This window comes from Pongo pygmaeus, chromosome 19 (assembly GCF_028885625.2).
Source record: "Pongo pygmaeus isolate AG05252 chromosome 19, NHGRI_mPonPyg2-v2.0_pri, whole genome shotgun sequence".
NCBI lineage: Eukaryota > Metazoa > Chordata > Mammalia > Primates > Hominidae > Pongo > Pongo pygmaeus.
The window spans coordinates 17055444-17072208 of record NC_072392.2 but is presented as its reverse complement, the minus strand read 5'-3'; the positions used below and the strand labels follow the sequence as shown (position 1 = coordinate 17072208).

The 16765-nt window shown below is 52.3% G+C and overlaps 2 protein-coding genes and 3 non-coding genes across 6 annotated transcripts in view; 1 reads left to right on the top strand and 4 right to left on the bottom strand.

Moving 5' to 3' along the window:
- The window catches only part of LRRC75A (leucine rich repeat containing 75A), a 50451-nt gene extending 37260 nt beyond the window's left edge, over positions 1–13191 (top strand). The window contains exons 3-4 of one of the 2 annotated variants that reach the window (XM_054457323.2): positions 7223–7338; positions 11086–13191. In XM_054457323.2, the coding sequence (XP_054313298.1) occupies positions 7223–7338; positions 11086–11629 (660 nt within the window). In that variant the 3' untranslated portion in view covers positions 11630–13191. The remainder of the gene's footprint in view (positions 1–7222; positions 7339–11085) is intronic. The other variant, XM_054457324.1, reaches the window with a different exon arrangement.
- LOC129017141 (putative uncharacterized protein LRRC75A-AS1, mitochondrial) lies at positions 13188–16155 on the bottom strand (the record flags this gene model as incomplete). Its single annotated transcript, XM_063657022.1, has 6 exons — positions 13188–13833; positions 14068–14124; positions 14945–15013; positions 15493–15536; positions 15782–15870; positions 16137–16155. Coding segments are annotated over 5 exons (228 nt in total), but the record flags the coding sequence as incomplete, so codon positions are not given.
- Positions 13903–13975, bottom strand: LOC129018517 (small nucleolar RNA SNORD65). The gene has a single exon (XR_008495336.1). It is a non-coding gene; the product is annotated as a small nucleolar RNA SNORD65 (small nucleolar RNA).
- On the bottom strand, positions 15092–15162 carry LOC129018500 (small nucleolar RNA SNORD49). Its single transcript, XR_008495321.1, has one exon. It is a non-coding gene; the product is annotated as a small nucleolar RNA SNORD49 (small nucleolar RNA).
- On the bottom strand, positions 15620–15691 carry LOC129018501 (small nucleolar RNA SNORD49). Its single transcript, XR_008495322.1, has one exon. It is a non-coding gene; the product is annotated as a small nucleolar RNA SNORD49 (small nucleolar RNA).
- Positions 16156–16765: the final 610 nt, after the last annotated feature.

Genomic DNA, 16765 nt, shown 5'->3' with positions numbered 1-16765 from the left:
TTCGAGACCAACCTGGCCAACATAGTGAAACCCTGTCTCTACTAAAAATACAAAAATTAGCTGGGCATGGTGGCACGCGCCTGTATTCCCAGCTACTCGGAAGGCTAAGCCAGGAGAATCACTTGAACCTGGGAGGCGGAGGTTGCAGTGAACTGAGATGGTGCCACTGTACTCCAGCCTGGGTGGGGGGGCACAGAGCAAGACTCCGTCACTAAAAAAAAAAAAAAAAAAAAAAGAAAAGAAATGAAGACCCTTAGCCCCAGCTACCTGGGAGGCTGATAGAGGAGGATTACATGAGGCCAGGAATTCAATACCAGCAAGGGCAATATAGTGAGACCCCCATCTCTTTAAAAAAAGAAAGAAATGAAGACCCCAAACCCCAGGGAAAGAGGTTTTTTATTTTTTTGGTTGGTTGTTAGAATTTATTTTTATTTATTTATTTATTTATTTATTTATTTATTTAGAGACGGAATTTTGCTCTTGTTGCCCAGGCTGGAGTGCAATGGCGTGATCTCGGCCCACCTCAACCTCTGCCTCCTGGGTTCACATGATTCTCCTGCCTCAGCCTTCCGAGCAGCTGGGATTACAGGCATGTGCCACCGTGCCTGGCTAATTTTGTATTTTCAGTAGAGATGGGGTTTCTCCATGTTGGTCAGGCTGGTCTCAAACTCCCAACCTCAGGTGATCCACCCCCCTCTGCCTCCCAAAGTGCTGGGATTACAGGCATGAGCCACCACGCCTGGCCTGTTTGTTCGTTTGTTTTTTGACAGAGTTTCACTCTGTTGCCCAGGCTGGAGTGCAATGACGTGATCTTGGCTCACTGGACCCTCCACCTCCTGGGTTCAAGCAATTCTCCTGCCTCAGCCTACCAAGTAGCTGGGACTACAGGTGCCCGCCACCACGCCTAGCTAATTTTTTGTATTTTTAGTAGAGATGGGGTTTCGCCATGTTGGCCAGGCTAGTCTCGAACTCCTGACCTCAGGTGATCCACCCACCTCGGCCTCCCAAAGTGCTGGGATTACAGGTGTGAGCCACCACACTCAGCCAGCTATCTGTTTTTATACTCAGGTTTGGTAAAGAGTGCACAAGCTTGTAGAAATGCGACTGGACAAAGGGTGTGATCTAATGGTGATAGGCTGAGGGGACCCAGGAAGGCTGTCTGCTCAGATTCTTCTTGGCCTCTCTCTGCAGTGTTCCTTCCTGCCCCTCTGGAATGGTCTTCAAGACAGAAGGGAGAGAGTGACCTGCCTAGTTTTATGGCTTGCTTTGAGGGAGAGGGGTTCTGGTCTCTGTGACCTGCCTTGGGGAAGAATAATTCTGGTTTCTCGGACTCACTCTGGGGGAGAAGTAGGGCCAGAGACAGGAGGACAGCAGAAGGGCAGAAAAACTTCGCTTCTGAGGCCTTCCAATTTCCATTAGTTCAAAGCTCTCTGCTGGCCCCGGCACCATGCTTTGGAATTGTGTTCTGAGCCCCAAAATGTTCATGCAAACAGTGCTCAGAGGAGATGCCCAATGCATCACAGCTGCTCAATACATGTTAGCTGTTGTCAGTTTAGTTCAGACAAGCAGAAGGGAACTCTCACTCCTGAGAAAACATCAGCTCACTTGTGCTGTCAAGGCAACTCTATGAGGTGTCCATACCTATTGTTCCTGTCTAGCCAGTGAGGAGACCCAGGCTCCTCAGTTCTCCCTGGTAGCGGCAGATCCACTTCCATCCCGAGCCTGGCCCTGTGCGTGGCTGCCCCCTTGTGGCAATGGCAGTGCAGTGATGCCTCCTTGTCTGTTCTCGTGTGTGTGTGTGTGTGTGTGTGTGTGTGTGTGTGTGTGTGTGTGTTCGCGCGCGCGTGTGTGTGTGTGTTTGTGCGCGCGCGCGTGTGTGTGTGTGTTCGCGCGCGTGTGTGTGTGACGGAGTCCCACACCAGTCCCACTCTGGCACCCAGGCCAGAGTTCAGTGGCGCGATCTCGGCTCACTGCAACCTCCTCCTCCCGGGTTCAAGCGATTCTCCTGCCACAGCCTCCCAAGTAGCTGGGACTACAGGCACCCACGACTATGCCTGGCTAATTTTTGTATTTTTAGTAGAGACGGGGTTTCACCATGTTGGCCAGGCTGGTGTCGAACTCCTGACCTTGTGATCCGCCTGCCTCGGCCTCCCAAAGTGCTGGGATTACAGGCGTGAACTACCGCACCCGGCCTCTGTTCTCTTCTTTTAAGGCTCAGCTGCCCGGGCTGAGAGGGTGGACAGGGATTTTGGCCCCAGATTTTGGAAACCCTGGGAAGTGACTGAAGGAGGAGCTGCAGCTGAGGGGCTCAGTTCTAAGCTTTGGAGACTGGCTACATTCTGTCCTGGGGTGGTTCCAGGAGTGATGCTGGGCAGACCACCTGATCCCACCCATGGTCTTTGAACCAGTGCTTCTCCACCTCGGCTGCACTAGGGAATCACCTGGGGACCTTTTAAAAATCTCCGTGTGGCCAGGCAGGGTGGCTCACACCTGTAATCCCAGCACTTTAGGAGGCCGAGGCGGGCAGATCACGAGGTCAGGAGTTCGAGACCAGCCTGGCCAACATGGTGAAACCATGTCTCTATTAAAATACAAAAAATTAGCGGGGTGTGGTGGCAGGCATCTGTAATCAGCTACTTGGGAGGCTGAAGCAGGAGAATCATTTGAACCTGAGAGATGGAGGTTGCAGTGAGCCAAGACCGCGCCACTGCACTCCAGCCTGGGCAACAGAATGAGACTCCATCTCAAAAAAAAAAAAAAAATCCCCGTGCCTGAGCCACCCACCCATCATTGGGGTGGGCCAGGCATCAGTGTTATTTTGTTGTTGTTTGGTTTGGTTTGGTTTTTTGAGACTAGGTCTCACCCTGTCTGGAGTGCAGAGGTGTGATCACGGCTCACTGCAGCCTTCACTTTCGGGGCTCAAGAGCCTCCTACCTCAGCCTCCCGGGTAGCTGGGACTGCAGGCACATGCCACCATGCTGGGCTTTTTTTTTTTTTTTTTTTTTTTTTTTTTTGTAGAGAGCAAGTCTCACCATATTGCCCAGGGTAGTCTTGAACTCCTGGGGTCAAGTGATCCTCCTGCCTGAGCCTCCCAAAGTGCTGGGATTACAAGAGTGAGCCACAGCACCTGGCCCATCAGTGGACTTTGAAGCTCCCCTGAGATTCCAGGCCGGGCACAGTGGCTCACGCCTGTAATCCCAGCACTTTGGGAGGCCGAGGCGGGTGGATCACGAGGTCAGGAGATCGAGACCATCCTGGCTAACACAGTGAGACCCCCGTCTCTACTAAAAATACAAAAAAATTAGCCGGGCGTGGTGGCAGGCGCCTGTAGTCCCAGCTACTGGAGAGGCTGAGGCAGGAGAATGGCGTGAACCCGGGAGGCGGAGCTTGCAGTGAGCCAAGATCGCACCACTGCACTCCAGCCTGGGCAACAGAGCAAGACTCCATCTCAAAAAAAAAAAAAAGCTCCCGAGATTCCAGTATGAAAGATTCCAAGGTAAAGAAGCACAGCTCTAGATGGGCCATCTCCAGTGTCACCTCCTATTCTCTCTTTGTTTTATTTATTTATTATTATTATTATTATTATTTTTTTTTGAGATGGAGTCTCACTCTGTCACCCAGGCTGGAGTGCAGTGGTGCGATCTCGGCTCACTGCAACCTCCGCCTCCTGGGTTCAAACAATTCTCCTGCCTCAGCACTCCGGAGTAGCTGGGATCACAGGCGCCCGCCGCCATGCCCAGCTAATTTTTGTATTTTTAGTAGAGACGAGGTTTTGCCATGTTGGCCAGGCTGATCTCGAACTCCTGACCTCAGGTGATCCATCCACCTTGGCCTCCCAACGTGCTGGGATTACAGGCTTGAGCCACCGTGCCTGGCCCCTATTCTCCCTTTGAGCTCCAAGGTCGGCTCCCACCATGGCCCCTCTCCCTGAACCTGTGCTGGCCATGGCCTCCTTGTTGGAGACCCAGTGGCCTCTGGGTGGGAGTCTAACCCCATTAGTCACTCTTCTCCTTGGTGTCCAGACTCTGCTACTCCTGCTGCTCTGATGGAGTCTTCTCTGACTGCTGTGTGTCCAGTGTTCTCTCCCCTCCTGCTCAGCTCATTCTCTGTCTTGAGCCCCAACCCCATAAGTCCAGTGGCATCCACAGCTGGAGGTATTGTGAGCCCCTCAAACTTACCATGGCCCCACGTGAGCAGGTCACCCCCCTCCTGCCTTCTCACCCACTTCTTGTCTTGAGCCCCTTGCCTTCTACTCATGTCCCAAGCCCAAAGCCCAAAGCCTAGACCCTCCTCACCCTCCCTGCCCACACCTTCTCCATCCAGCGTACCAGTCAGCTGCGTGGCCTCTGTCCCCTCAGCCCCTTCCAATAGCCTGGCCCTGAGTCACCCTCTCCACCTCCTGTCCACCCCTCTCTCCATCTCCCAGTCCGAGGAACAGCCCCCTTGAGGGACTCTCCTGCAGCCCCCATGACCAGCTCCTCCTGCTTCACTCGCCTTGCTTCCCTCCACACAGTCATGTGGCTGGGTTCAGCAAGAAGCTAAGTCTAGGAACCAAAAGATGTCAGCTCCAGGGGTGAGGAATGAAGCTGTAAAGGCAGATGCTCACCTGCCCCCACATCTGCAACACACAAGAGTGACACACAGGAGTGACAGGTGTAACACACAGGTGTGATACAGGCGCAAGTGGCAGGTGATACAAGCTTATTCATCAGACAGCCAGGCACCAGGAAGCTGGGGCAGGGGTGGGGATGGGCTGTGAACTGGAGCCCAGGGGCCTCCTCCAAATCCGCTCTGTTCAGTCTCGGGCCCTCCTTTGCTTCCTGGGTCCCTCCACAGATGCCTTTCTCCTTTGGACATTCAACTCCCATCTTCCCAACTCCTCTCTCTCGTCCCCCTTCCTCAGAGTCTCCTTCTCTTGCCTTCCCATCAGCCCCAGGCCCATCCCCAGCCCTCTGGGCCTCAGTTTCCCCCACTGCATAATGGGAATAACGAAAGTATCTACTGCCTTGGGGTGCTGTGGGAATTCCATAACCTTCTTGCGTGATGTCTGGTGTGCAGGGCTAACAGTGGCTTGAACCATGGAGGGACCAGATGTGATCAGGCCTCAGGCCTTCACCTGCCCTCATGTCAGTAACACACCCCACAGCCGCCACATCACCACGCCCTGCCACAGACTGTTTCCTCCTCACTCAAGGATGCCTCACGTTTTCTTTCTCCATCTGAAATCACTAACCCATCTGCTCTTAAAAGCTGAGCTCAGCCTGGGCGCGGTGGCTCACGCCTGTAATCCCAGCATTTTGGGAGGCCAAGGCGGGTGGATCACTTGAGGTCAGGAGTTCAAGACCAGCCTGACCAACATGGTGAAACTCCATCTGTACTAAAAATACAAAAATTAGCCGGATGTGATGGCGGGTGCCTGTAATCCCAACAACCGGGGAGGCTGAGGCAGGAGAATCACTCGAACCCAGGTGGCGGAGGTTGCAGTGAGCTGAGATCGCACCGTTGCACTCCAGCCTGGGCGACAGAGCAAGACTGTCTCAAAAATTAAATTAAATTAAATTAAATTAAAATAAAGCTGAGCTCAAATCTGAGCCTGGGCAGCAGTAATCTTCCCTCCTTGCCCTGCCAGAATTCTCTGTGCTGGTGCCGCTATCACGGTATTCACTTAGAGAGTGTGTCTGGAGAGCTCGCTGTGGGTTGGGCTCTATTCGAAGCACTGCACTAGTAGTGACTCATTTAATCCTCACAGAAACTCTTGTGAGGTCTGTACTGTAATCCTTTCACAGATGTGGTTTGGAGCACAGAGAAGTCAAGCAATTGTCCAAGGCCACACAGAATGGGACAAAGCCAGGACTTGAATCCCCACAGTTTGGCCCCAGGTCTTTGCTCTTCACTACTCAATACGCTGCTTGTCCACTAGCAGAGGGGTGTGGGAATCGTAATGACAAAGCAGCCTATTGAGCACCCACTCCAGTCACCATGCTGAGCACTGCGCGTGGTTAACGTGCCGGACCTCCCCACACCGAGTCGTTGGCCACATATGGGTTTGCATCTGAGTCCAGCGCTTGCATCCAAGCCTCAGCGCTTGCATCCAAGCCTCAGCACTGGCCCACTGGCAGGAGCATGCTTTTGGCCCTCACTCCCCGGAGGGACTCATGCCCTCACCCTGTCCAGCACGAGTTTGGCTTTGGGGACTGTTGGATTGACTTGCCTGGGGTTGTAGTTGGAGTCTGTAGCATCTTTCAGCTGCATCATTTAACCCAGTGTCTGCCATAACAAAAAATCACAGACTGGTGGTCTAAACAGCAGACAGTTCGTTTCTCACAGCTCTGAAGGCCAGAAGTCCAAGGCTGGCTGGTGGGTTTCCTTCTGAGGCTCTCTCCTAGGTCTGTGAGTCCCTCCTCCTCCTGTGTCCTCAAGTGGTCGTTCCTCTGCATGTCTGTGTCCTCATTTCTTCTTCTTAGGACACCAGTCATACAGGATTAGGGCCTACTCCTCTGACCTCATTTTACCTTAGTCACCTCTTTAAAGGCCTTGTCTCCAAATACAGCTGCATTCCAAGGTACTAGGGGTTAGGACATCAACATGTGATTGTCAGCGGGATACAATTCAGCCCATGACACCCAGGGTTTCAAACTCAAATGCCAACAGGCCTGACAGGAACGCATGTGAATGAACTGGGCTGGGAAAGACTTGGCCTCCTCATTCATTTGTTCTCACTTTTGAGGGAGACACAGGTAAAAATATCTCACTTTCCTCTTTACTGTGTGAAATATAAGGACACAAACATTTGTTCATGTCCATATCCTGGCTTCCTAGAACAAGTGCCTGGCTCCGAGTAAGTGCTCAATAAATCTGCTGAGCAAAAGAATGCACAGAGCGGCCCTGGACATTGGGGAGTGGCGGGGATCATGGTGAGTCTTGGCCAGGGGGTCAGCAGGTGCTTGGCTCCAGCCTACTGTTGTCCAATCTCCTGGAATCCAGACTTATATAAATCTGTTTTTCAATGCTAGCAACTAATTCACAAAAACTAAAACCATCCTGCAGACCTGTTTGCATTCACTGCTGTCTGCCTAGGGCGCTCACCCTAGGCCAGCAGAGCAGGGCTTCCCCCAGCTCAGCCTGGGGGAGCTGGGCTCTTACCCGGGAGACAGGAAGACTGGGGGCTGAGACTGGTGCACCCAGCCACTCAGGGCCCTACCACCCATGGTTGCCTCTGCAGGAAGGTGATGCGCTGGGCGCCATGGAGAAGCTGTGCCGGCAGCTGACATACCACCTCAGCCCCCACTCCCAGTGGAGGCGGCACCGGGGGCTGGTGAAAAGGAAGCCACAGGCCTGGTGAGTTACAGTCCCCCGGGCAGGTCTATGCCAGGCTGAGTGTGTGATACAGGGCGCCCCTCCCAGGGATGTAGGGAAGGGAAGGGCAGGAGTCATGGGGGGTGGTCATAGGAGCTGAAGGAGGTAAGATGGAAGGAGGATTCCAGAGTAGGGAAACAGCTAGAGGGGGACCCTGGTCTGGTGGGTGGGAGCTGGGGAGTATGGGCCCACTGAGATGGGATGGGCGGGAGGAAGATGTGAGAAATTTCTAATTCCTGGTGTGCTAAAGTGGGCACTCCCGGCCAAGCACGGTGTTTGGCTCATGCCTGTAATCCCAGCACTGTGGGAGGCTGAGGCAGGTGGATCACTTGAGGTCAGGAGTTCGAGACCAGCATGACCAACATGGCGAAACCCTGTAAAAATACAAAAATTAGCCAGGCGTGGTGGCGCACACCTGTAATCCTAGTTTCTTAGGAGGCTGAGGCAGGAGAATCACTTGAACCAGGGAGGTGGAGGTTGCAGTGAGCAGAGACGGCGCCACTGCACTCCAGCCTGGACAACAGAGCACTCCCTACTGAACTCCTCAGTTATCTCAGATGTCCCCAGGGGGACCCAGACCCCAGCCCTGTCCCTGGTCCATACAGCAACAAGGGGGTTCAGAGTCCCTTGAAGATTGGTAGGGGTTGAGGGGCATGTAGGACACAGAACCCGTGGGCTGTGATGACACCGTAGGAAGCAAGTAGAGGGGAGCCTGGAAGGAAGGCTTCCTGGAGAAGGAAGCACATCTGTCTTTTTGCAAATGATAGCTGAGTGGTGTGCCCTCACAAAGACTCTGGCAAGGCCTTGGTGCTGCTGCTAGCTCATCCCTGCAGGTCCCTGCAGGCTGGGGAAGGAAGGGCTGTCTCCCTCCCTCATGGAGAAGAAAGAACTCTAGTGCCTCCTTCTATTCTGGACCTGCCCTCCACCCCCGCCCACAACCAGGAGATGGATCCTGGAGAGGCGCATTCCCAGGTGGATGAACAGTGTAAGGCTGTCATGGTGCTGGCTACGGGAGGGGCTCCACCTGGGTAGAGGGGACATATATGGGGATACAGCAAGACGGGGCCCTTGGAACCTGGAATGCCATGAGACTGAGCTGGTTCTTTAGCAATGGAAAGCTGGTAGTTTGAGCTCTGCTGGAACCTAAGGGCCTCTCCTGGTTCCCCCCACACACGCATGCTCAGTCCGTTCTTCATTCGGAAGCCATGTCATGAGGTCTCATTCCCCTCGGGTAGAATCTCATGGCACCTGAATGAAATCCAAGCATGGGCCTCTGATTTGCTCTCCTCGCCCCCTGGTCTCACCTCTCCTGCTCTCCCGCCCCAGCCACACTGGCCTTCCTGCTGGTTCACAGACACGCCAGGCCCTTTCCAGCCTCAGGGCCTTTGTGCCCTCTGCTGGAACTTTCACCAAACTCTTTTGATGGCCCATGCTTGCTTTTTCATGTGTCAGTTCACACAGTACCTTCTCCTGAGTAGCCACAGCCCCACGCTACTGTATCGCCCCACACTCAGGGTTTTGTTTGTGGTCTGTCTCCCCCTAGTAGAGGAAGAACAGGGATTTTGTCCATCCTGTTCACCACTGTGACCCTAGTGTCTAGGATACTGCCTGGCACACAGGTGAGTTTAACAAATGTTTTTTAAAAGAACAAATGGGCTGGGCACGGTGGCTCACGCCTGTAACCCCAGCACTTTGGGAGACCGAGATGGGTGGATCACCTGAAGTAGGAAGTTCAAGACCAGCCTGGCCAACATAGTGAAACTCTGTCTCTACTAAAAATAAAAAAATTAGCTGGGCATGATGTTGCACGCCTGTAATCCCAGCTACTCAGGAGGCTGAGGCAGGAGAATCACTTGAACCTGGGAGGCGGAAGTTGCAGTGAGCCAAGATCACGCCACTGCACTCCAGCCTGGGCAACAGAGTGAGACTCCATTTCCAAGAAACAAAAAGGAACAAATTAGGGAGGAGATATCACTGTTGTCAATTGACTGGTTAGGATCACCCAACTGGTAAGTGGTGGGGTTGAATTCAAACCCAGCTCAGGCTGTTCACCACCACACTGCTTCCCTGGTGGAATGGTCTTTATTAAGGACATTGATAATAGCACCAAAAGTTAAATCAAGCTGCACAGATGGCTGGCAGCATTCCAAGCATTTAAATGTCATGCCTTGAGAGTTTTACTTTCCAACTCCCTGGGGCTGGACCCCAGTCAGAGTCAAAATGAACAAACTGTGGACAGCCTCCCAGCTTAGATCTCAAGGACAAATGTACCCTGTGTTGCCAGGAAGTACAAGCCATGAAGCTTGAGCTGCTGACAGTAGCATATGCTCTTGGAGCAGGCTGGGAGCCCCCTCCACCTCCCTCTCCTTCCCAGCACACTTAGAAATGCAGAAAATGGGGCCGCGCGCTGTGGCTCATGCCTGTTATCCTAGCACTTTGGGAGGCCAAAGTGGGCTGATCATGAGGTCAGGAGATCGAGACCATCCTGGCTAACACAGTGAAACCCCATCTCTACTAAAAATACAAAAAATTAGCCGGGCGTGGGGGCACACGCCTGTAGTCCCAGCTACTCAGGAGGCTGAGGCAGGAGAATCGCTTGAACTCGGGAGGTGGAGGTTGCAGTGAGCCCAAATGGCACCACTGCACTCCAGCCTGGGTGACAGAGCAAGACTCTGTCTCAAAAAAAAAAAAAAAAAAAAATGCAGAAAATGGCCAGGCGTGTTGGCTCATGCTTGTAATCCCAGCGCTTTGGGAGGCCGAGATGGGTGGATTACCTGAGGTCAGGAGTTCCAGACCAGTCTGGCCAACATGGTGAAACCCTGTCTCTACTAAAAATACAAAAATTAGCCAGGCGTGGTGGCAGACGCCTGTAATCCCAGCTACTCAGGAAGCTGAGGCAGGAGAATCGCTTGAGCCCGGGAGGCAGAGGGTGCAGTGAACCAAGATCGTGCCATTGTACTCCAGCCTGGGCGACAGAGCGAGACTGTCTCCAAAAAAGAAAAAAATGCGGAAAATGAACATCTCATCACTGCACCTGGGCCTTGGAGCCAGCAAACAGATGGCGGGGGTGGGGTGGGGGGTGCGCAGGGAAGGGCACACTGGCCATCAGCTTGAACTGCCTGGGCTCTGTCCCAAGAGCAAGCAGGAGAAGCAAGGAGCAAGGCACTTAGCCTCCAGGAGTCAGCAGCTGCCACCAGGCTCAGAGCCCCTGAGCCCTGCCCTGCCTGCTGTCTTACAGGCTCCCCATAAGGAATCCTTCACTGGTGGGGAGGATGGTCTTGAAAGAGGGGACTCAGAGATCCTTTGTGCCATTAATGGGGGCTGAGCTGCCACCCAAGGGTGGTAGAAGTGGGAAGCTGAGTCCAAGTGATGAATACAGCAGCAAATGTTTATTCCTCACTCGCCTACTATACAAGGCACTATTTTGCACTTATGAACTTCTTTCATATAACAGCCCAATGGTACTCTTAACTCAATTTTTCTGGTAAATAGGGGCAGCCACATCCCTCAGGCTACGGCCAGCTGGGCCCTGACAGCTGAGACGTGCGGCAGTGTCAGAGGACTGAGGTCCCTGGTTGTGCCCACCTCTGCACTTGTGGTGTCCAACCTCCAAGTGTTTTGTAAAAGCAGTCCCTAGCGTCGGAGAGCCAAGCAGTGGCTGGCACTGCAGCTTCTGGGGGAAAGGCCTGCCGCATGTGCCTGAGCCTTGCTTGTCCCTTTTCCCTTCAGCCTCAAGGCTGTCCTGGCCGGGAACCCCCCAGACAACACAGTGGACCTGTCGGGCATCCCATTGACCTCCCGAGACCTGGAGCGGGTGACCAGCTACCTACAGCGCTGTGGGGAGCAGGTAGACAGCGTGGAGCTGGGCTTCACAGGCCTCACGGACGACATGGTCCTGCAGCTGCTGCCAGCACTCAGCACCCTGCCCCGCCTCACCACACTGGCACTCAATGGCAACCGGCTGACCCGGGCCGTGCTGCGCGACCTCACTGACATCCTTAAGGATCCCAGCAAGTTCCCTAATGTCACGTGGATTGACCTGGGCAACAATGTTGACATCTTCTCCTTGCCCCAGCCCTTCCTGCTCAGCCTGCGCAAGCGCTCCCCAAAGCAGGGCCACCTACCCACCATCCTGGAGCTGGGTGAGGGCCCGGGCAGTGGGGAGGAGGTCCAGGAAGGGACAGTAGACCAGGAGGACCCTGGAGGGGGCCCTGTGGCACCTGCCGAAGACCACCATGAGGGCAAGGAGACTGTAGCTGCAGCTCAGACGTGACATGGAAGTGAAGGGCCTCACCAGGGAGTCCTTGTTGGGTAGAATGGGCAAGGCAGGCAGGGGAGGGCGCTTCTCCTATCAGGTGGGTTAAGGATATTGCCAAAAATTGGCCTGGGCCACCCACCGACAGACAGGCAAACCATAGCATCTGGGGAAGGGGATTTGTGTTAAAACTTCCCGTTGGTCCTCTCCATCTGCCCCCTATCCCATTATCTGCCGTTTGGCTCTTAAGTCATCCCAGGCCCCAGAGAACCCTCTCAGCTCAGCCCATGGCCTTCCCCAAAGACTTGTGGAAATGGGCACATGGCTGGAGGTACTGGAAGCCTGAGCCATTGTGAACACCAAGAGCTTTCCCCCAGAAAAAGAATACAGTAGGGCCCCTACAGGCACTGCATTACATTTTTCATTTAAGGGAACAAGCTCCAACCAGATGAACATGTCCCCACTCAAGGAAGGTGGGAATCTTTAGCAAAATTCCTGTAATTCTAGAACCTGGGGGAAGGGGTTGGTTGCCAGAGACCCCAGTTCCATCTATGCTAGGGGTGGACTGAACATGGTGTACCTCCTTATGGAGACCCAGCCCTATTTCTGAGGCCCACCTTGATTCTAGGCATCTGCCCATAGGACTAGCAGCTATCACTATGCCCTTTGACAGAGCAGCCTATGATGCCATGTGGCAGTGCTCAGGACAGACATGGTGCCCATGCATACAGGCATAAAGTCCTGTTCAGAAATCCCCTATCTACCTTCCCTACCCACCGCTGGCTGAAAAACTACCAGACTTCTATGTGGGCTCTGATGTCCTTAGCATGCAGGCCAAGTGACAGACCTGGCTTCCTTCTTGTCACTTGCCAGTATGACTTCACTGACAGAGACAGGCCATAAGAACTCTTTCCCCATAATTCTTAAGTAATCCACCAATACATTCCAGAAAACTGACCTCAGAAGGTGGGCTTTAAAACCTTAAAAACCTAGGACCATGAAGGAGTCCAATCCCTTGGCAGATCCAACAAGATGGCTGGGGAGATGGAGAAACAAACTGGGGGCTCCCAAAGGAGCCTAACTTAGCAAAGGTTCTCATCTTATACCCTCCCTTTACCCAAATGCTCTCCTACTGAAAGGGTCCTACCAGTTAAGGGATCTCTTCTAAATAACAGGCAACCCCTAGATCCAAGTAGTTCAGTCCAGGGAGACTGGGAGCCAATCACTCTTGAACCTTGTGGGCAAACAGTATGGGGGAGGACCCGCTTGACAGGCCTTGGCAAGCAAGATTCCAACACAGGAAGACAGCAAGATGGTGTCTTCTAAGGAATGGTGCAATGCTGCAGGAGCTGGAACAAAGCTACACCAAGGATCAGAGCACAGAGCAGCAGGGGCCGAAATTGAGGAGGCCTTAAATGCTTTGAATTTTTGCCTTCAGTCTAAAGCTGTAGAATAGGGGATTAAGAGCTTAGGCTGACCACAGGGAAGTTTACAAGCTAGAGCAAATATCTGGACTGCTAATATCTGACAATAGTAGGCGAAATTTACTTTTTCTTCAAATACACATTTTCAAGAATTGACACCCAAGACCATCCTTTATTGTAGTATTAGTTCATGGTAACTGCATGAAAAAACATTTCAGGAGGAATTTACAATTTCCAGCTTAAAGAACTTGCCCACCAACATAACCAATTTATGAAAGTCAGTTCATTAAAAGGTATAGAACCTCTTGTTGGGCATGATGGCAAGGGACAAAGCTACAACTTGGCCTGTGCCTTTGGAAGCTGAGGCAGGAGGACCATCTAAGCCCAGGAGCTTGAGACCAGCCTGAGCAACATAGAGAATCCGTCTCAACAAAAAAAAATTTTAGCCAGGTGTGCTGTGAGCTGTAGTCCCAGCTACAAGGTGGGAGGATTGCTTAGGCCTGGGTGATTGAGGGTGCAATGAGCTGTGATTGTGCCACCACACTCCAGCCTGGGCAACACAGCAAGACTGTCTCAAAAAAAAAAAAAACCCAAAAAAACTCAAGAATGTAATGAATGATACCTAATGTGCCTTTTCTAGAAAAAGTTGCCAAATATATCTCTTGGATCTGCTGAGCATGTCCTCTGATACACAAGGCAAGCATGTTTCTACACCCAATGTTGATGCCGGTTAGTTTTCAGAATCCAAACTGATGGCAGCTACTGGTCCTTGGGACTGACATCTTCTGGGAATATAACCTGCAAAGAAACTACATTTCAATCTCACTTTCTGCACCAACTGACAGTCAATCACAGGGTAAGAGATATCTTCAGAAAACCGTAGGTTCACCACTACACAATCTGCCGGTAATTCCAGCTATTTTGGGTGATTTCATCATTTGATATCTTATTTTTGAAGCAAGTTTTAACAAGATCAGCTGTTTATTCATTCCACTATGGGGTTGGGGGATCATTGGCCAGCTCAAGGCTTACCTTCTCTTGGGCTGAGATGCTGCTGCCAGCTCTAAAACAGCACCCTGTTCTCAAAACCTGGGGAATGGAGAAGGCACATACATCTTAGAGACTGCAGATGCAGACCAGGAGAGGCATTTCTGATGACAGTGTTAATTAATGACTTTACAAATTTAAGTCCATCCTAACAAAAGCCCCTTAAGACCTAATTAGAGGTAATTTTTCTAAGTTTTTGTAAATTATTGAGGGCTACAAATCTTAATTAGCTTCTCAGTAGGTTGTAATTTTTTCTTTTTTTTGAGATGGAGTCTCGCTGTTGCCCAGGCTGGAGTGCAGTGGCACGATCTCAACTCACTACAACCTCCGCGTCCCGAGTTCAAGCGATTCTCCTGGCTCAGCCCCCAAAGTAGCTGGGATTACAAGTACACGCCACCACACCCGGCTAATTTTTGTATTTTTGGTAGAGATGGGGTTTCACCATGTTGGCCAGCCAGGCTGGTCTTGAACTCCTAACCTCAGGTGATCCACCCACCTCAGCCTCCCAAAGAGCTGGGATTACAGGCCACTGTGCCCAGCCTCAGGGGAGCTGTAATCTCCATTTCAGTCACATCAATTTAAACTTCACAAAGCTAAGATTACTTTTCCTTTTCACATCTGAGGAAAACTACATCTCAGCAGACAGGTAATTTGCCCAAGACTAAACAGCCAAGAGGTAAATAGAGTAGCCCCTCTTTCTAGGTAATCCACCCTGGCTCCACTGCCACCGGAAACTAAAATCAGTATCTCTGGGATAGGCTACACTGTTACAAGGTATTAGGTTAACCAAATCCAATTGCCAATATTCGACCTAACAGCTAGGCGTGGTCAGCCACTAGCCTCCCCATAGAGCAAGGCTTACCTCATGGCAGGCTCCTGGCTCCAATACTCAGCTGCCAAACATGCTGCTGATTCTTCACGAATTTGCAACCTAGGTGAATATAGCAATTAGGTCATCGTTCACACAAGTTTACTCCTGGGAACCAGCAAGTGGTGAAGACTTGACTGCAATCAGACAGGAGTAGTCTTCGTCAGTTATCGCTTCTGACGGCACTTCCTATTAGTGATTTCATCAGAGCAGTCAAGCACCTCACAACCCTCCAGTACTGCTCCAACCACAGATCTAGACCCTACCTGAAACTTAAGCTAACCCTGCTACTGGAGACATTTCTTAACGAAGGAGTTTGTTTCTGCATATTAGTTTGCTTTAAATGCAGTTCTAGGTTAGGACTGTGGCTGAAGCAGCCATCTCCAGTTTCTATTTAAGTTCCACCCTATGCAATGACTTGATACGTTACCCTGAAGTGTATAAACACCTAAACGTAGAAAACTGTCAAAACGCCAATTTCCGTGCATTTAAGATGACAAAACTACGTTCCATGTTAAACCCTGCCCCAGAGAGCCTCTTACCTCGTGGCTACCCCGTCTTCAGCCCTCTGCAGTGGGTACGCAATCTGAAAGAGGGAGTAAGGACAGGAATTCAGGGCAGGGCTCTGGCAGTTACGGTCAACTAAGTTGTAGAGGTTTCAGCGACTGCGGTCAGATAGACGTTAGACGTCGTCAGTTATCGCTTCTGACGGCACTTCCTATTACAAGTATCATCAGGACAGTCGAGTAAGTCTTCCAGTAATACTGTTACAATCTTACCGACGTACACCGCCCTCGGGGTAACCCAAACTGCAAGCCGACCCCAACTTACCCAGTTCTCTCGGGTTTGCACACTCCCCACGGCGGGCCGGGGAACCGGGTCCCGGCCTTCGCAGACTCCAGGCTCTGGCAGATGTGGCCCTACCACAAAGGAGTGATCCATGAGCCTCTGCCACGGCAGCCAGATTCGGCCCCGCGCTGCCCTGCCAGGTTGTCCAATGCCGGGCCGCAGCGACCGCCGCGAAAGCCACGCGGGCGCAGGAGCCGGGAAGCCACGCCATCTCAACAGCTGCCCTCCGCCCTCTAGCCAGGCTTCCCGGGAACATCTCCCCAGAGACCACAGAAGCTCGAGCTCTTTATTTGCTCTTGCCCCTCAGCTACTACTCCCAGATTCCTAGAGAGCCTACCTCCATGACAACGGGAATGAAAAGGTCACACCTTATGTGCTCCAGGCCCTTAAGGAGTCGGAATATCCCATTCCTCACAAAACGAGGGGGACGCTGGCAAAGACTCATGGGAACTTTCCGCCAAGTAACGATGTAGATCGGTGCGCTACCCAGGACTCCCCCTCCTGTTGAGTCTATGGTCTCTTCCACAGCCCCGGGAATTCTGGGTCACAACACGCGCGGCGAGTTCCAGGGCGCCTGCGCGAGGGCTGGAGCGCGCATTTGGGCCCCACCTCCGCCACTCCTTAGCTGGGTGGTCTTGGGCCAATTATTCATTCTCTTTGAGCTTCCGATTGGTCATCTAGAAAACGGAGACACCCGCGCCCCAGAAGATCACGTGAGATGACATACGTGAAACCCTGTAGAGCCGTGGCACACGGCAACCATTCATCCTAGTAGCTCCTCCTGAATCTATTGAGCGTCGCCAAATACTCTCCCCACAGCTAGTTCACCACATCCACGGGGCTTCTCAAACCCCTGCGCACTGGTCACCTCATTACTCCTTTAGCACGACCTTTAGGGAACGAGCTGACGTCTTATCTGGATCCACGTCCATCCTCTGCTCGCCTCTGGGGTAAAGCTCTGCCCAC